Here is a 20,928-nt window from a genome sequence, read left to right as displayed (position 1 = left end):
TTCTTTCGTAAAATGTTTATTTTCTTTCGTAAAACATCTCATGCCTCGTACACTCATTTCTCAAAGAGTTTGAACATACATACATTCTTTCTTATTACTTTCCTTTTACCGGTACACATTGTTACTCCTTGTGTGTGAGGGTTAGCAGTCTTCCTTTGGACCTAGACTCTGCCCATGGCTACTGGTTGGGAATCTCTTTTCAATCAGGAGGCAGCACTGGATGCACTATCAATACTACTTATCCAAAATTACAATCTGCCCATTCATTTGGTACCCATTCATTCATTCATGTGGTCTTCACATATTTTCATGCATTAAAACTTTCATTCATTCAATCATTTCTTTCTCTGCAGTCATTTTCTTTAATTCATTCTTTTCAGTCCATTAATTTAATATACATTGTTTAAAAGCATAGCTTAAACCTCAACATTTAAAAGCCGTATTTGAAATCATAAATATAAGTATCGTTTAAAACATCAATCCATGGCATCATTAAACATCATCTTTCAAGGCATCACTTAAAAAATCAGTTCATGGTATCATTGAAAATATCAATTCATAAGGATATTTTAAAACATTTTCTTTGTGTCGTTTAAAATATCACTTAAAGCATAAGACATAAGCCTTAACATTTCTTTTCATGAAAATAAAGATAATATATACTACTTATAGTTATCTATGACATGCATACACTTAGATACTTGGGGTGCATAAAAGGGGGTTGCCAAAAAGGACCGTTACATATATATACTTTTAAACATTATACTTAGCATTTTTTCTCAAAATGTCGTTCGTGTCATTTCCTAAAGCATCATAAAGGAAAAATATTTCATTTTCATTTTTATATCTTTAAAAAACTTTAAAAGAGCATGCACATAATACTTACCTGAACTCCATATCATACTCATTTCATGTAGTCTATTCGTGTGTGTGTCAGATAACAACCTACATGTATACACACAACCTTAGCGTCATTCTCTATCTAGTACATAAGCAACTAAACTAAAAATAGAACTACATTTCATTTAGAAACACTCCGTTCACATTATGCTACACCATACATTACTACGACGCACATCACACAGTGCGTCGCTACACGACATGAAGTACATGCCATGTGTACTCCCTTCACAACACTACTACAATGTACACCACACAGTGCATTGCTACACAACATGGAGTATACGCCATGTGTGCTCCCTTTACAACACTACGCTACATCACTATTACAACACATATTTCACACCCACACTTCACAGCACAGTCCACAACACTATATAGTACATTGCACAATTACGCCCAACACTTCACTACACATCGAACTCCACAATTAACCACAGCATAGTCCATAACCAATCAACTAACATCTAGCATAAATAATGAGGGAGAGAGGGTTATACCATCGTTGGAATTAACCTGTGCGTTGGTCACTACCTAGCATGGTCAATGATGTCGGAAGTATGTGGCGACTAAACCTCATACGGTGGCTATTTTGGGCAGTTGGGAACTGTTTGGGCATTGAGCTAGGCTATTAGGCATTGGGTTGAGATCTTGTGGTGGTGGCCTCATGGTGGTGTTAAGGTGGCACACGGTGGAGGCACGATGGCTTGTGGAGGAGCTTGGGCCGAGGGTCTCAAACATGAGAAATTGGAGGGAGATCTTGGCTAGCTATGGCAGAGCATGAGGGAAGCTTGAAAAAGTCCTAGTGGAGCTGTGGTGGCGATGGGAAAGGCGGCATGGTGGCCTACAATGGTATATCTAGGCTAGGGATGGAACTCGTGTGCTAGAGAGTGAGGGAGTGTGTGAGGGGTAGGGACTTCAGCTGGGCCTGGGGATGGCTATGGGAGGTTACTAATGAGGAATGAGGCTGTTGGTGGCGGTGCAGTGGCATGGGTGGTATGGTTCGGAGACGCAAGAAGGAGAACCCGTGAGAAGGGGAGAGAGCATGGGAGAGATGGGGTTTCGGCTTGGCTTTGGTTAGGCATAGAGATGATCACCGGTGAGAGGAGGTGGTTGTGGTGGTTCTCTGTGGGGCTGGAGGCTGGCAACGGTGACATATGGAGGAGGGAAATGGGAGAAATCCATTTTGGGTTGGGCTATTGCAGGAGGGGAGAGAGAGAGAGAGAGAGAGAGAGAGAGAGAGAGAGAGAGAGAGAGAGAGAGAGAGAGAGGCTCGTGGTGGTTGTGTTCGGTAGGTAGGTGGTCACAGGAGTGAGGGGATTTGCTAGTGGCTGGCGGCTAGGCTGGAGGAGAAGAGATTCGGTGGAAGGGAGGGGAGCTTTTCGTCAGGCAAGAGAGAGAGAGAGAGAGAGAGAGAGAGAGAGAGAGGCTAGGGCTTGAGTATTAATTCTGGCCCTACATCCAAGGGTTTCCAATCTAATCCGACAGGGAGAATTAAACATAAAGTTAACTAACTTAAAATAGATATTTAAATATATAAACACATTAATACTAATTTAAACTCAACTTTAGTTTATAAAATAATATTATTTCATCATTAAATAATTGATGAAGTTTTACCAATTATCTTTAAGAGAAGAAAAATATTTAATTAATTAGAGTTTTCAACATAATTTAAACATAATTTAAATCTCATAATATTTTTAATAACTAAAATCATTTAATTAAAATGATTTTTTACAATTATAATATTTTTAGAGTTTTTTAAAAATGAAAATATCTTGTATAAATATTTTCATGACATTTAAAATATTCGAAGACTTTAAAATACTAGACTTACTTTAAAAATCACTTTATATCTTTATCGAAGTTCGGCACGCAGAATGAGATTTATTACCGTAAGACAGGGAAAAGAGCGAGTTGTTACTCAATCAGAATTTGGGTCAATCCCCTGGCTCAACTCTTTTCCATTATGCTTGGGGAAAGATCCCAAAAAACAAGTTTATTAAAGAATTAATAAGAAGCCTAAATGCCATGATCGGGGGATAAATGGTTCTTTAAGTTCAAGGGAGATTTCAACGTGGATTCAAATTTTTGAAAAATTCCAAGTACGTACACCCCAAGATTCTAAAAATGTCTTTATGACTCTTCGATTCTAAACTCGTATTTGTTTCATGCCCTTGGAAATCTTCCACTGTAAGCACTTTATGATAGCTAAAAAAAATGTGGCAGGACATCCCCATAAGCCAACCAAACGAAGCACAAGAAATTGAATTTAAGGGAAGCCTATGGCACGGACCATGAAATTCCCTCCGCCGCGGGTAATCTCGAAATGTTGGTGTGAGAATTACTGAGTATTAATGAACATCAACGTCAGACCTATCTTGCTTCAAAAAAATAGGATCGAGAATAATTACTATAGGGTTTTGGCACAAATGCTGTATGTATGCATTTAAGGCTTCACATGCTATATATATTTTCCACTTAAAGGTGAAATTGAGGCTAGAATTAGGGGGTTGGCGCGGGTACCATATCTATAACTTTAGGGCTGTAATCGAGTTGAGTCGAGCCGGTTTTTGGTTTGTGGAGCTTGGCTTGACTCAAAATATTCGAGCTGAAGCTGGAGCTTGAGCCCGAACTCGAGATTTTTTTTAAATTTTTTATTTGAGCTCAACTCAATAAACTAAAATCTCAACTCAAACTCGAGCTCGAACTCGTCCAACAAACGAGTTCGAGTCGAGCCAAGCTCAAGCTTGAGCTCGAGTTTGAATTATTATTATTATTATTGTTTTTTGCAATAAGATTTAATAATTAATAAATTAAATAAATAAATAAATAAACTAATATTAAATTTATACAACTAACAAGTAGAACCTCTATTAAATTATAAAATTTTAAAAAATTTATAAATAATTAATATCTAACTAGTTGATATTTATCCAAAATAAGAATATATTATATGCCTACATATATTATTAATACATACACTTAATATAATAGCATATATCTATTTCATATATAGTTCTCACCTACTAGTATATGAAATTATTAAATTTTATCAACTAATTATTATACAAATTATAAAATATACCTATGAAGTATATTTACTATATAGACATAAGTAATTAGAATACATATTATATATTTAATTATAAAAATAGTATGCTTGTATTATTAGATAATACATATATACATGCATAGGTGTATGTATATATTTATCAATATATGAATGAGATTTAATTGAATCGAGCTAACGAGTCGACTTGAGCTTAAACGAGCGAGCCTAAACGAGCCTTAGCCGAGTCGAGTCGAATTTTATTGGATATGTGTTATTTACAAATCGAGTGGGTATCTATTTTAACGAACGAACTTTTTTTTCACGAGTTGAGTTTAATTCAAGTTTAACCAAGTGAGTACCGAGTGGGCTATCGAACAGACTGGTTCATTTACAACCCTATCTATAAGATGATGGGCAGTGGTGGAACAGTAATTTGGTTTTTTTGGGTTTGGGGGGGGGGGGGGGAAGGTAAAAGTGTAACAAAATATCTTTAGTTTTATTTTTATACAATTTTTTCTGTGGCATAGAACAATTTGATAGTAAGATCTAAAATAGAAATAAAATACATTTAATACAACTTATGTATTTAAAAAATATATAATATATCAATAACAATATATCATTGATATAACATAAAAATACTCATACAAGTATATAAAACAAAATAACTACAGAATGTCTCTTCAGAACTAGAAAATAGATATTTTGATAGACGTATTTGATATGGATTTATTTTCAAATAAACTATTCTTATTTCATTATGTTAATTGACTGGATAGTCCCACGTAAGAGGACGTAATCATGGATCTCGTTGTAGAGAATATATATCAATCTCTTTAGAATCAAGTATTGATTATGTAAAATGAATATCTTGAGACTTCAAAATTGAAAATTTAAGATCATGATTTTCCTTATGATTAATTCTAAGAATTTTATAAGAATTTTCTAAAATATCAACTTCTTTTCTTTTGAAAAATGAATTGATAGTTTTTAATTTAGATATAATTCATGAATTTAAATTTAAAATCAAAATTAAAACGTAATAAAGTTAGATATATATGAATTCAATTACTCATGAAAGACTGCATTCATAGATTCAATACAATTATATATATGGAAGAAGAGAAAAATCGGAGAAAAAGAAACAAAAAAATAGAAAAAAGTCAAATCGTGTATGCTGTGTGGCGGAATTATGTATGTAGGTAGGTAGGCTATTACAATGTTACTATTATTGTAGATTGTAGAAGAGCTGCAGCCTCATCAAAAATTTGTTTCAAGACAACACATAATTGCGCCCATAATCAAAAGCTGTCATTTTTTATTAAAGGGTTGAACTTTAAAAATATTAAAGATGATTGATTATCATCTTTCACATGTGCATATTTTATTTGAATATTTTCAAAAGTGATTGATGATTTTTTAGACTTATACAAAAGGTAGATGATTTTGTTTGAAAAATTTGAAAAGTAAAGTGTGCTCATTTTGTCATATGCAAAAAGTAAAAGATTAGTTTTGAATTTTTTGAAATGAAAAGTGTGCTCATTTTGTCATATGCCAAAAGTAAAAGATTAGGTTTGATTTTTTTTTTTAAAGTGAATGATGTTGTCTTTGGCATGTGAATCTTTTTAAATTTGAATATGAAGTCTCTTATGCCTATAAATAGATCATTTGAGAGTTTCACATTTACAACACCAAGAGCATATAACATTCATTCAAAACTTTCATTCTCTCTTCTCTAAGCATTGAGCATTAATTCTTGTTCATTTTGAGAGATATAGTTTGCGCTGTATTGTTCTTATTTCACTCATTGAGGAGTGTTTTCTGATAACCTACCCACTATCAGCTTTTGTATCAGAAAAAATGTGTGTATAACCCTTATGTGTGTAGAAAGTATTCTACACGAGGAATAGTTGAATCACCACGTGTAAGGTGATTGCAAGTGTAGAGGGTGTTCTACACGGATCCTTTGTAGCGGTGTTGTTCAAATGTGTAATAGGTTTCTATCTCCACCTGAAGGAGATTGAATAGTAAATTTGGGAATGCTCAAGGGGTAACTTGAGGCGAGAATGTAGGCAGTGGGGCCGAACCTCGTTAACATACTGAGTTTGCTTCTCTCTTACCCTTACTCTTTATATTTATTGTTATTTCATATTTTGTTTATATTTTATATTATATATTTGATTTATAATTGTTATTTTTTTAATACAACTCAATTCACCCTCTCTCTTGTGTTAGTTATCTGAGCAACAACCGGTGAGAGGAGGTGGTTGTGGTGGTTCTCTGTGGGGCTGGAGGCTGGCAATGGTGACATATGGAGGAGGGAAATGGGTGAAATCCATTTTGGGTTGGGCTATTGCAGGAGGGGAGAGAGAGAGAGAGAGAGAGAGGCTCGTGGTGGTTGTGTTCGGTAGGTAGGTGGTCACAGGAGTGAGGGGATTTGCTGGTGGCCGGCGGCTAGGCTGGAGGAGAAGAGATTCGGTGAAGGGGAGGGGAGCTTTTCATCAAGCAAGAGAGAGAGAGAGAGAGGCTAGGGCTTGAGTATTAATTCTGGACCTACATCCAAGGGTTTCCAATCTAATCCGACAGGGAGAATTAAACATAAAGTTAACTAACTTAAAATAGATATTTAAATATATAAACACATTAATACTAATTTAAACTCAACTTTAGTTTATAAAATAATATTCTTTCATCATTAAATAATTGATGAAGTTTTACCAATTATCTTTAAGAGAAGAAAACCATTTAATTAATTAGAGTTTTCAACATAATTTAAACATAATTTAAATCTCATAATATTTTTAATAACTAAAATCATTTAATTAAAATGATTTTTTACAATTATAATATTTTTAGAGTTTTTCAAAAATGAAAATATCTTGTATAAATATTTTCAGGATATTTAAAATATTCGAAGACTTTAAAATACTAGACTTGCTTTAAAAATCACTTTATATCTTTATCGAAGTTCGGCACGCAGAATGAGATTTATTACCGTAAGACAGGGAAAAGAGCGAGTTGTTACTCAATCAGAATTTGGGTCAATCCCCTGGCTCAACTCTTTTCCATTATGCTTGGGGAAAGATCCCAAAAAACAAGTTTATTAAAGAATTAATAAGAAGCCTAAATGCCATGATCGGGGGATAAATGGTTCTTTAAGTTCAAGGGAGATTTCAACGTGGATTCAAATTTTTGAAAAATTCCAAGTACGTACACCCCAAGATTCTAAAAATGTCTTTATGACTCTTCGATTCTAAACTCGTATTTGTTTCATGCCCTTGGAAATCTTCCACTGTAAGCACTTTATGATAGCTAAAAAAAATGTGGCAGGACATCCCCATAAGCCAACCAAACGAAGCACAAGAAATTGAATTTAAGGGAAGCCTATGGCACGGACCATGAAATTCCCTCCGCCGCGGGTAATCTCGAAATGTTGGTGTGAGAATTACTGAGTATTAATGAACATCAACGTCAGACCTATCTTGCTTCAAAAAAACAGGATCGAGAATAATTACTATAGGGTTTTGGCACAAATGCTGTATGTATGCATTTAAGGCTTCACATGCTATATATATTTTCCACTTAAAGGTGAAATTGAGGCTAGAATTAGGGGGTTGGCGCTGGTACCATATCTATAACTGTAGGGCTATAATCGAGTTGAGTCGAGCTGGTTTTTAGTTTGCGGAGCTTGACTCGACTCAAAATATTCGAGCTGGAGCTGGAGCTTGAGCCCGAACTCGAGAATTTTTTTTAAATTTTTTGTTCAAACTCGACTCGATAAACTAAAATCTCAACTCGAGCTCGAGCTCGAACTCGTCCAACAAACGAGTTCGAGTCGAGCCGAGCTCAAGCTTGAGCTCGAGTTTGAATTATTATTATTATTTTTTTTTTGCAATAAGATTTAATAATTAATAAATTAAATAAATAAATAAATAAAACTAATATTGAATTTATACAACTAACAAGTAGAACCTCTATTAAATTATAAAATTTTAAAAAATTTATAAATAATTAATATCTAACTAGTTGATATTTATCCAAAATAAGAATATATTATATGCCTATATATATTATTAATACATACACTTAATATAATAGCATATATCTATTTCATATATGGTTTTCACCTACTAGTATATGAAATTATTAAATTTTATCAACTAATTATTATACAAATTATAAAATATACCTATGAAGTATATTTACTATATAGACATAAGTAATTAGAATACATATTATATATTTAATTATAAAAATGGTATGTTTGTATTCTTAGATAATACATATATACATACATAGGTGTATGTATATATTTATCAATATATGAATGAGATTTAATTGAGTCGAGCTAACGAGTCGACTTGAGCTTAAACGAGCGAGCCTAAACGAGCCTTAACCGAGTTGAGTCAAATTTTATTGGATATGTGTTATTTACAAATCGAGTGGGTATCTATTTTAACGAATGAACTTTTTTTTCACGAGTCGAGTTTGATTCAAATTTAACTAAGTAAGTACCGAGTGGGTTATCGAACAGACTGGTTCATTTGCAATCCTATTTATAAGATGATGGGCAGTGGTGGAATAGTAATTTGGTTTTTTTTGGTTTGGGGGGGGGGGGGGAAAGGTAAAAGTGTAACAAAATATTTTTTGTTTTATTTTTATACAATTTTTTCTGCGGCATAGAACAATTTGATAGTAAAATCTAAAATAGAAATAAAATACATTTAATACAACTTATGTATTCAAAAAGTATATAATATATCAATAACAATATATCATTGATATAACATAAAAACACTCATACAAGTATATAAAACAAAATAAATACAAAATGTCTCTTCAGAATTAGAAAATAGATATTTTAATACATGTATTTAATATGGATTCATTTTCAAATAAGCTATTCTTATTTCATTATGTTAATTGACTAGATAGTCCCACATAAGAGGACGTAATCATGGATCTCGTTATAGAGAATATATATCAATCTCTTTAGAATCAAGTATTGATTATGTAAAATGAATATCTTGAGACTTCAAAATTGAAAATTTAAGATCATGATTTTCCTTATGTTTAATTCTAAGAATTTTATAAGAATTTTCTAATATATCAACTTCTTTTCTTTTAAAAAATGAATTGATACTTTTTAATTTAGATATAATTCATGAATTTAAATTTTAAAATTATAACGTAATAAAGTTAGATATATATGAATTCAATTACTCATGAAAGACTGCATTCATAGATTCAATACAATTATATTTATGGAAGAAGAGAAAAATCGGAGAAAAAGGAACAAAAAAAATAGAGAAAAGTCAAATCGTGTATGCATTGGCGGAATTATGTATGTGGGTAGGTAGGCTATTACAATGTTACTATTATTGTAGCTTGTAGAAGAGCTGCAGCCTCATCAAAAATTTGTTTCAACACAACACATAATTGCGCCCATAATCAAAAGCTGCCATTTTTGACATTTTAGCATACGGTAAGGACGAGAATTTTCTTTTAGGTAGAAACTTAGAAAATGTAGAATTGTAGGCGGCAACGGGCAAAGGAGAAAAGCAAATCATCCGACTTCCTTTTATTTTTATTTTTATTGATAGTAAAAATGTGTCATCACGTTATTAGATGTGAGATATACTTTATTTATTTTATTTTTAAATCGGATTAAATTTTTTTAAATTAAACTTATAAATAATTAATCTATAAAATCAAAATAATTTTATAAAAAAAGGTCAAGATAATTTTTTAAAAAGGAGGTCAACATAAGATGAAATTAATATCATATTTTTAAATCATAAAAAATTACGCCACTGGTAGATGGATAGAACAATCCAGAAGATGAATTCTTGTACTCTATATATAGGGTTAGGTTAAAAGGAATCTCCTTTGATAACAAGATAAAGGCTTCCCGATCTAATTTCGAAGTGATTTCTTTCTATTTCGACCGATAAAGTATACCGATTGTGTGTGTTTTTCTTTAGAGCGGTCTTACTCTATCGCTCAAAATGCATTGCTCATTTGACCGTATCACTTTTTTTTTTTTCTTCTTTTCAGATTCTTTTAATATATTTAAATATTTAAAAAAAAATTATCAATATACTTAAAATTACTTTCTTAATTATTAAATAAAAAAATTAAAAAACTTTTTTTATAACCAGCAATCACTTTGAGAGACCTGGGGAGATGGCACACAAATATTTTCCTTTTCTTTAGGTTGAGTGGCTCTACAACCACGTATGAAGAATCCTGATGAGGATCTGATACATTTTTTTTTTCCTTTTATATTTTTAAATATATTTTTAAAAAATTCAAAACATTAATAAAAAATAGTTATTTAATTATTAAGTTAAAAAAAATTCAATCGAGATTCTGTTAGGATCTTCCATATGGAAGAGTAGCAATTCTCTTCCGACAAATGGGTCCGATATGGGTTTGATATATATATATATTATATTTAGTGATTAATGAAATGTTTTTAAATGATGTTGTCATTTTTAAAAAAAAAAAATATGTAAGGATATATAAAAAATGAATGAAAAAATAAAATAAAAAAATGTCAAATGGCTCTATCAGGACCCATCCTCAAACTACATCTTTAGTAGGTGTAACACTACTCTATAGTAAATTGTTAATAATTGTGCTTTCTAACATTGGTATTGGTTTCTCTATATGCATATACAAACACATATTTACATAACTAAACTATTAAATTGACTATATTGGATTATGTATATGTAAATTTATGGATAATTATGAACAATAATTTTGTATCTTTGCAAATGTAATGTATACTCCCAAAATCCTATTTTATTAATTTCTTCTCTCTCCTCCCACTCTCTCTCACTCACTCTCTCTCTCAACAGTGAAAATTTAGTGTTTTTTAGCACAAGTTAAATGATGAAATTTATAATGAGTGCTAATTGCAAAATATAAAAAAATAAAAAATTAATTTTAGGAAAAAAAAATTAATTATTTTCGTTCAAATATGCATAATTAAATATGAGAATTTTTTGATAAAATCGATTTTCAAAATATGTGGTTTTACATATGCATATAAACAATAATACCCTTCCAACCAGTCTACAACTAACACAATAGAATTATTTTACAAAATTATAATATTTTTTACATCAACCTTTTATTAATTTCTTGAATTTTTTATTACCTAAATTCTAAACTGATTGTCAACAAGTTGGAAGGCTATCATTATTTTACTGGAGATTAATTACGGTTCGGAAAAATGCTAAAAGAAAGTCTTCACGTACTTTCATTTAACTAATAAGTTATTTATTATTTTTGTCATTATACTTAAACATATACATATGTAAATATTTAAATAGAAAACAAAAATAACAAATCATATATTAATTAAGTAGAGATATATAATGTATAATTTCTTGTAAAATTTATCTTACGCTATTATCTATTCTTTTCATTGGTACTCATTTTCGAGAGTATATTTGGAGTACTTTTTTTAAAAAATAGACTTTATTCATTCACGAAAATGAATTACATATGTGACATGATATAATTGTAAGTCAACTACTCACAATTAGAGCTCTCCAATACACAAATTCCTCTATAATTGATATAGTCTTAATTTTTATAACTCTTTATAGATAACCATATGAGAGACAACATTCTGCGTAAAAGCAAAGATTTCATCCCCCACCCTCCAGATGAGTAAAAGGCTTTCAAACCTCACGCTCTAGAGAGAGGAGATGACTTTCACTTTATGGACAAAATGTTTAAGAAACTATTTATTTTTCTTTTTTCTTACCTAAACAAAAATAAATAACAAAAAAATAAAAAAGATAGATGTGAAAATGACAAATTACAATTTGAAAAACTATAAATCGATCAGCATTCTCAGCCTTGCAAGAAAAAAATACAAAAGTAAATAGAGTGTGGTGACGCGTGAGAGACATGCGTCATCCTAGAAGTGTAACTGATGGTTTGGTCTGAAGAAACCGAGGGCCTTAGTTCCAAAAATGAAGCGCATGGTGGTGGTAAGAGCTTCCCATATGGCGGTGCGTGGAACTCACACACACTTTAATCCATGCATGTAACTTATATGCTACTCCGTTTGACGAAATTCTTCACTCGTCATAAGGATTGGCAGCATTGGAAAACTTGCAATGGGGCATGTGGTGGTCGTTGGACTCTGAGAACAGAAGATCGGCATTTCGCCACATTTTGGATGAAAAATACAACAAAAAATTGGAAAAAAAATCACTATATAACATTGTTTGATTTAAACAATAGGAGGAGGGAGAGAGGAGCCGAAGCTCCAACCCCTCTAATCTAATTTTTACTAGAGGCAAGACTTGAGAGAAAAGAGAGATAGAAAACAACGACAATCCTAATGTTTAGAACAATTTTTTTTTTTTTTTTTTTTTTTTTTTTTTTTTTTTTTTTTTTATCTAAAGTGCTTGTATTTGTGATTTTTAAGTGAAACAGGATACACTATTATTCCTCTAGAGTTTGAGAGAGATCGGAAAGTATGAGCATCACAACATTTATAGAGCATAAAAGAAAGGGCGGAACAAGAAATTTTAAAGGGGCGCCCAAACTATGAAAAATACATTCTCTCTTTTTTTTTCTTTTTTTTTTCTTATTTTTGGGAGGAGCAATATTTATAGACTATATAATCTATGATACTTCATATGATAAAGATAAGAATACGTGATATATGAAATCTCACATTGTTTAGAAATAAAAAATTCTTATTTTTTATAATATTCTAATAGAATTCTAATTATATAATTGACTAATCATTTTGAACATAATTGATAGTTTCTACGTTAACAATGTGTTGAGTGTGTAAAAAATATATATTCTAAATAGATTTATTCAATTTATTAATGACATTAAAAATAGCTATACCACTCTTATTAGAAAAGCACGGGGGACTATTAATCTTATAATAAACCATGGGTTTTTAACTCAAGGAAACATTATAATTCAATTGATTAAGGTGAAGGAATTTCATCCAAATCAATTTTGGGGGAAAATATTATCTCAAAGGAGGGTTCGGCTTGCCTCCGGTGCATCATTGACAAGACACCTCCTATTCTAACAACTAAGTATTGACACGTACGGTGAAGATTCAAACTCATGAGTTTTAAAATTCTATTTTTCAAGAATCTGCCATAAGGAATATATAATATGTGTATATATATATAATTGACTATTTTATGAGCATAATTATAAAATATTATAAATATATTAATATTTTATATAAGTATAATTTATTAGAGTTGTACAAGAGCCAAATAATCATATAGTCTATTGTCTTCATTTAATTGTATTTTGTAAAAAATTGTGACTGCAATAATAAATCTGTATCTAAATGTATAATGCGAATAAAATATTCTAATATGTTATATTATTATTTTTAAATTTATTAAACTCATTTTTTTTTTTTAAATTGATAAACGAGTCGAGTCCACCGCTCGCCTTAATTTTTTGGTCAATCTCAAGTTGAGTTTTAATATAAAAATATCTTATTCAAGTTGAATTCAAACATTAAAAAAAATCTTGATTTGAGTTCGAGCTAATTGAGCTCAAACTTTATTTTGAAAAATGTTAATATGTCCCTCTAAGTTTACTTTATAATTTTGACCGTTCATATATTTAAATTATTTTTTTAATTTTTTTGCTTAATAATTAGAAAATTAATTTTTAATGTATTAGTGTATTTTTTTTATTTTTTTAAAAATATTTAAATATGTTAAAAATGTAAAAAAGTTTAAAAAAAGAAAAAAAAAGAGAGAAATGTGTCCTAATATTGGCACGCCTAGCCATCAAAGCTGGCGGCACACTAGTACTACCCCTTTTATTTTTTAATAGTCTAGCCAAGTTTGGCCAATCACTACTCAACTTGAATTCAAATCAATTAATACAATAGCGCGTACTTATTGTAAATTTGAGACAGTACTATGAAAGAAATTAAGAATTTAATTTATATTATAAAAATGATGATAACTGTACAAATCTATAGCCATATATATATATATATATATATATATATATATTTTTTTTTTATGTTGGGAAACCTCTCTAAGGCAGGACCTTTTGGATCCACCCATGTAGAATAAATCCCGGTTCCGTGTACCGCACCCTCGGAAGTTTCCCTATACGAAACTGGTTAAATCGCTGGCTTTTCACCAGGGGGTGTGGCCCCAAAGGATTGTTTACACCCATGAGGTGTTGAAACTTGGACCTTGAAGGGAATGAGACCCCAAGACCAAGGCCTTCACCACTTAGGCCAACCCCTTGGGGTTATCTATAGCCATATATTTAAAAAGAAGATACATGTTAAGTATGTAATTTTAATACTAGTAACAAGAGATATCATGTAAAAATACTTTTTCTTAAAATATGAATATATTTATATTGATATTTTTATAATTATGCTCGTAAAATAGTGAATTATATATATATACACACACATATATTCCTTATTTGGGGTAATCTTTCTGGTGGGGTTTTTGTGATTTTATTTGTAATCAGGCATAGATAATTTGTTCAAGTTGTTGGTATACAGAAAAGTTATGGTAGATACTTGAAAAATAGAGTTTTAAAACTTATGAATTTGAATCTGTTAAAAGAATACATAGCTTAGTTATTAGAAGAAGAGATGTCATGTTAATGATGGGCGGAAGGTAAGCCGAACCCCTCAAGGAGAATCCTTACTTGTCAAGTGTGAACGGGTACGGAAAGAATAGACAATGGTCCACCTCAAACAGCTGTGGCAGCTTCAAGAATCTAATCTCGAGTTGCTATAAATAATAGTTATAGTTGCGGAGAAATAGAAACTACTACGTTCTTATTCTGCGGGTACAGAAAAACTTCTTTAGAAATGGCAGCCGGCAGAGCGAAGACAATTCTCCAAAGCCAAGCCCTGCTAAAGGTTAGTTTTCCCTCTGCGTTTGTTCAATTATGATAAATTAAAGAGAAATGCTTTAGCTATAAAGAAATTAAACTTTTTGTCCTTGTTTTCTTGCTTTTCTATGTTGTCGAATTTACTAAATTCAGGTGTAAATGTTATTATATCCTATGGTGGTGTATCGATCTTAGAAGCAAGATTTAGATCCTTAAGGTGTAAATGTTATTCATCTTTGTTTAGTACCATATGCATGGCCGGAATGCAACCGAAAATTGATATATAATGCATTTGGTATATATTATTACAGTACATTCTCGAAACAAGTGCTTACCCCAGAGAGCCCGAGCATTTGAAGGAACTAAGGGAGGCCACGACGAAGAGATACTCATATCTGTAGGTTATTTTAGGCGTTTATATATGTATTTAAGTTTTCTGATCTGCATCTTTATGATAGTTTGTAGCTTTGAGTTGTGTTCATATGTGGCAGGAGTTTGATGAATGTGCCTGTCGATGAAGGTCTATTCCTCTCGATGCTTCTTAAGATAATGAACGCCAAGAAGACATTAGAGATTGGAGTCTTCACTGGTTATTCTCTTCTCAGTACTGCTCTAGCTCTACCTGCTGATGGCAAGGTAATAATTAAGTGTCAAATGTTTTTCTAGTCCTGTGGGGCTCTCGTTCTTTTTTCTACCAACTTTCAACCCAATGATCCTTGCCAAAAGACCATGGTACAAGCGAGGTTGGTTTGTTGGCTCCAAATATGAGGTTCTTTTTTTCCTTTTTTGAGCAAGATGAATACAGCCCAAGGTTACAGAGAACTGAATCAGGGATTCAGGGGCTTGGTCTCTATTCTCGATGTTGTTTGACTATGGTTTGCAGTGAGAGGCAAGCTGCTCTAGGGGAAACCATAGAGAGTGTGAACCTTTCTTAGATTTAGTTGAATTATTACAGTTGATTTGTGCTTTGGATATGTCTCATGATAACATAAAGTTGCATTTTTTTTTTCCTGCAGATAGTAGCTGTTGATCCAAACAGGAAAGCATATGAGGTTGGATTGCCATTTATTCAGAAGGCTGGAGTGGAGCACAAGATTAACTTCATCCAATCAGACGCCTCATCGGTTCTAAATGATCTAATTACCACCGTAAGATTCTAGCATGACAAGATGATAGTTCAAGTAGACTTCCATGCATACAATTTAAACTTTTAGAATAATTGACAATTTAAAGTCCTTCCTATAATTAAATCTCAATCACCTTATAAATGATCTCACAACAATACTTTAATCCAAATGCCCAAAGGTTGGAGCCTAGGCATTAGATAGAGGCAATCAAAGATTTCATCCATAAACTATCATATTTTTCACATTGCAGTACTCTAAACTACAAGAAAGTTTTAACTCACCACCGAAAACAACTTGGTTGTTAGAATGTGAGGCTCATATCCAACAAGTATAAACAAACATCATAAATAGTACTTTATCTGAGTTTCTAACATCACAACAACCTCTTAATTATTATTATTATTTAAAATTTTTGTGCAAACATCAACTACATTTGACTTCATGTATCTACATGTCCGAACGTCTCACGTACATCTCTTCCCCATGCAGTTCCTAGATTCATGCTCCCCTAGGTTAGTCCTTGTGTTAACTTCATAGCAATAAAACTAAAAGCAGGGCAAAGACGAAGGGAGCTTTGATTTTGCATTTGTGGATGCCAACAAGGACGGGTACCTCAAGTATCACGAGCCGCTTCTTAAACTGGTTAAGATCGGTGGAGTAATTGCGTACGATAATACCTTATGGTTTGGGACAGTGATCTTGTCTGATGATGATGAGATGGAAGACTTTTTGAGGAAAGACAGAGAACATATTGTGGAGTTTAACAACTTTCTAGCAGTTGATCCTCGTATCGAAGCATCTCTCATTTCGATCGGTGATGGCCTTACTCTCTGCAGGCGTCTTTATTAGAGAAATCATCATCAAATTCTAAGTTTTCGTTGCTCAATAATCGGATTGTACCATGCAAATATGGTTCAATTTTCAAGTATGAAGAGAATAATGCTGCTACTTTAATCGTATTTTCTAAAACACATTGTCAGTTTCAAAAAAAAACACATGGTCAATTATATATGCAATTGGTTAAGCACGATAATCTTATAGTTCTTGCATGCTCCTGTTTATAGGTAAACATAGACCAAATTACTCATGATCTGCTCCCATATGAGACAAGATTTCATGCATAGAAATTAATATCTGTTCTACAAAAAGAAATATGAACAAAATATTTTAACAACCAACATGCCTCTATATGACATGCCATATGATAGTTTTTTAATTTACAGTAGATCAATGTTTTTAGGTCAAACTACACCCATATGTAAGCTTTCTTTTAATAAGGTCTAATTCGTATTAGTGCAAATTAGGGGTGAAAGCCAGTCGGTCTAGATTGAAGAAACCAACCAGACCAATCTTGGAACTGGTCGGTCTCAGTCCAAGGATTTTCCAATTTTTGATTTTCAATCCAGTCCCAGGGTGGGGTTTTCTTGAACCGGACCTAGCAAATAGGAAAATGTATATTTTTAATTTTTAATTATATTTTATAGATATTACTTTATATAATAATTGTATAATTAATTATGTAATTTTTATCTAACATATCACCATAAACAATATAAAATTTTAAATAATTCATTAAACATATAAAATATTTTTTTAAAGAGTAAGTTATATAATCTATATTAATAATTCATTTAATTTTAATATAGTAATTTAAATAATTTTTTTAATTTATTTGAAAAAAAGAAAAAGAAAAATAAAACAAATAAAAATAATAATCGGATCGGTCTGGTATAGTTCCTATAGATGTTCGGTCTGATCCGGTCATGAAAAAATGATTTTCTGGTCCATCGACCGGACTGAACCAACCAATTTACACCTCTACTACTTAACCAAACAATGAAAAGGTCATGAAATGCCAGGTCTGTCCAGCTCAAAACTCTCAACAAAGCACAAGTTGATTTGCAGTTTTAATTGCTATGTTCTCTTTCTGTAGCATAAAAGAGAATGATGGCCCATGGGGTACAGCTGGTTGATTTAAACTTATGGGAACGCCCTCCTTTTGTAGAAATAAAAAAGATAATGAGAAATCGTGGATATAAGCATTCCGGGTTAATGCACATATAACATGCTGGAAATGTAAATGCATTTTCGAAACTAAACAAAAAAATGAGAGAGCATAAAAGTTTTGTTGCAAGCACCAGATATTAAAATAACACAGAGAAAACCAAGAATCTTAATGAACTTAATATTGTTAGCTAAGTCTTAATTAATTGCCTGGCCGGCTAGCATAGCCAATTATTAGTTAAACGAGTAGTGATAGGCTTACAACTTATTCATAATTTATAGACAATTTTAAATATAATAATATTTTTTTATTAAATTTAAACTCATCAAATCAAAATAAAATTTAAAATAATATTATTTTATTACATAGTTATAAATAAGTTTTTATAATAAACTAGTCAGTCTATCATTTCTCTTCATGCTATATATAATTAGAAAAATGATAGATGCAGGGGACTTGGCATAGGTTTTGCGCACGAACAATCTACGTGAAAATTGATACGGTGCGTTTCGCACGAACAAGACCCACTCGCATCCCTTGATTCCCTTCCTCCATCTCCCGCCTCCATTCTCCTCCATCTCCGAAGCTTTCCCCAAACCCAATATGGATTTTTGAATCCTAATCTCCCGCATCTCCCTCCTCCATTTTCGTTGTCCTCCATCTCCATTCTCTTTATAGTATATATAAAATATATATAATATACATATGAAAAACAGATCACGCGCACCCATTTTTGTTTTTCAAAATAAACTTCAGAAAATCTAGTAGTTATTATTTTAATGCTCTACTGCAACGATTGTGACATTTCCAAATGAGAATTTATCACTCTCAATTACTACATCAAATTAATCTGATACGATAAATATAACTACCCTGATAAGTGCTAGGTGGGTAGATGTATAAATGAGATTAATTAAAATCTTCAAAACTTCTTTGAATGTTAAGATGTCCAATTACTGCTTTATAGAATTAAATTGGAGTCTATTGTTTGGAATCTATATATAGCTTTTTCTTGTATTTCATTTGGATATTAACGGCCTAGACTAAAATGAAATTAGTTAATTCCATGGGAACCAAACTAAATCGAAACATATTAAAATCAAGGGAAAGAGTAAAATATATATATATATATATATATATATATATATATATATATATATTCTAGAGTAAAATCCGCCCCCTTTTTTTTTTTAATATTCTATGTGTTTTTTTCTCAAGCATTTTTAAATAAAAGATTTCACAAACTTTTTAGAAAAACATTTCCTTAACTATTAAGTGAAAACAAAAACAAATCGACAGAAACTATTAGGACAAATTATCGGTGGATTACGCATTTTCTGGGCAAGTTTGGTAAGTGAGATAAAACACAAAATTTTCATCTCATTATTATAACTTTTTCAAAATTTCTTATAAAATATAATAAATTATAATTCAATTTTTTTAAATTTTAAAATAATATTATTATTAAAAAATAATAGTTTAACATTTCATATAAAATAAAAAATTCTAATCTCATTATCCAAATCTACCAAATACACATTGGTTTCCGTTTAAAAATATTTGTTTTGAGACGTGCAGAAATTGCTAATGAATTATACAAAATAATTAAAAGAGAAAAATAATAAAAATCGACACAGAAATTTAACGTGGCTCTGGGATTACCTACATCCACATAGAGCGATTGAGCAGCGTAAAATTTACTATCAGCCAATTATGATTATATAATGTGTATTTATACTCTGCCATGCTACACTCCGCTCGCTCCGGCATCTGCTTATTTTCACTATATCATGAGTCATATACTTCAACAATATTGAACCATACCAGTCGATTTGATTTGCCAGGAATCGAACAGCGATTTCAACCCTGTTAGTGAGCTTGCGATTGTGGATTAGGTTTTTCCAATCAGTTCTTCAATATACCACTGGGGTTGCGCCCCTGCCGCGTCTCCGGCTGATGTGGCATATGCCATGTCATCTAACTTTTTTTTTTAAAAAAAAAAGAAGAAGACGAAAGCGGGAACTAAAATGAAATGAAATGGGTATTGTTTTCATTTTTGCGTGGGTTTCCATTTTCTTTGAGCCACTGTTGAACTTCTTCTTCTCCTCGTCAGGTTGTTGCGGTCGCCGTCATGGGATAGTCCACATCTCTGAGTCGCGGCCATCGTCGTGGGTGAGAGAGCTATTGGTCACGGTCATTGTTGCAAGGGAGAGAGCGACTGGTTCATCTGGTCCTTGGCTATTGAAGGTATATTATCCTCTGAATCCAGTAGCAAGATCTGCTAAAATCTCACAAATGACTGCATTGAAATGAAATTTTCACACACCAAAATACAAGCAGATAAACAGAGATGAATACAAGTAGATAAATAAATTCCACGCCCCAAAATACAAGCAAATAAACAAAGATGAATGGTTTTGTCTTTATTGTCAACGCATTGATGCTTTTCTTTTCTTTTTTGCTTTGCCAGAGAAAGAAAATTACATGAAAGGTAATAACTTTGTTGTTATTTCTTCAAGTTCTGTTATTTCTTCGGTCGCCATTGTTGATCTATTAAGCTTTTATGCTCCGTGCGCTATTGTCGATTTCTAAAGTTGTAAAAAATCTCTTTTTATCTCTATCTTATATCTGCCTTATTTTTTGTTGCAATACTCGTGGGCTTTCGACATCTGTCTTTGCAGTGACTTCGTTTGGTTTTGCTCATCCCCTTCACGTTTTGGGTTATGTGGATTCCCCAGTTTATGTGAAAACACCCTTCGCGTTTTGCACCTTTTTGGCCTTTTGATTTTCTTTTACCATCCAGTATACGAATACCTATTCTGTTTGTTTTCTGGGTGGGCCTAGTGAAGGTTTATTGAATCGATTACTAAAAAACAAGGTCCTAGTCTTTTTCCTTACCTTAAATTTCTTTCTTTGTTGAGGTGGGCAGACTCTGATCTTAGGCCTCT

At 31.8% G+C, this 20,928-nt stretch overlaps 1 protein-coding gene and 1 long non-coding RNA gene across 3 annotated transcripts; both read left to right on the top strand.

The window, feature by feature from the left end:
• Positions 1-14,715: 14,715 nt before the first annotated feature.
• On the top strand, positions 14,716-17,149 carry LOC122309323 (flavonoid 3',5'-methyltransferase-like). Of its 2 annotated transcripts, none has more exons than XM_043122776.1 (5): positions 14,716-14,876; positions 15,160-15,245; positions 15,340-15,484; positions 15,865-15,996; positions 16,528-17,149. In XM_043122776.1, exons 1-5 carry the CDS (start codon positions 14,826-14,828, stop codon positions 16,822-16,824), a joined length of 711 nt encoding a protein of 236 aa, XP_042978710.1. In that variant the 5' UTR covers positions 14,716-14,825; the 3' UTR covers positions 16,825-17,149. The 2 variants fall into 2 exon arrangements, with proteins under 2 accessions (XP_042978710.1, XP_042978711.1); XM_043122777.1 differs by having other exon boundaries at positions 14,717-14,876; positions 16,531-17,149.
• A 2,722-nt stretch (positions 17,150-19,871) lies between these two features.
• Positions 19,872-20,629, top strand: LOC122311876. The gene is made up of 2 exons (XR_006242897.1): positions 19,872-20,227; positions 20,451-20,629. It is a non-coding gene; the product is annotated as an uncharacterized LOC122311876 (long non-coding RNA).
• Positions 20,630-20,928: the final 299 nt, after the last annotated feature.

Source organism: Carya illinoinensis, chromosome 5 (genome assembly GCF_018687715.1).
Source record: "Carya illinoinensis cultivar Pawnee chromosome 5, C.illinoinensisPawnee_v1, whole genome shotgun sequence".
Taxonomy (NCBI): Eukaryota; Viridiplantae; Streptophyta; class Magnoliopsida; order Fagales; family Juglandaceae; genus Carya; species Carya illinoinensis.
The sequence above is the reverse complement of the archived record's forward strand: the minus strand, read 5'-3'. Positions and strand labels throughout refer to the sequence as shown.

Bases quoted from the DNA above. Each gene is read 5' to 3' on its own strand.
- LOC122309323 (XM_043122776.1), top strand. From the start codon at position 14,826: ATGGCAGCCGGCAGAGCGAAGACAATTCTCCAAAGCCAAGCCCTGCTA. The intron at 14,877-15,159 runs GTTAGTTTTCCC...ATATTATTACAG, and splicing joins AAAGCCAAGCCCTGCTAAAG to TACATTCTCGAAACAAGTGC. The intron at 15,997-16,527 runs GTAAGATTCTAG...TAAAACTAAAAG, and splicing joins TAAATGATCTAATTACCACC to CAGGGCAAAGACGAAGGGAG.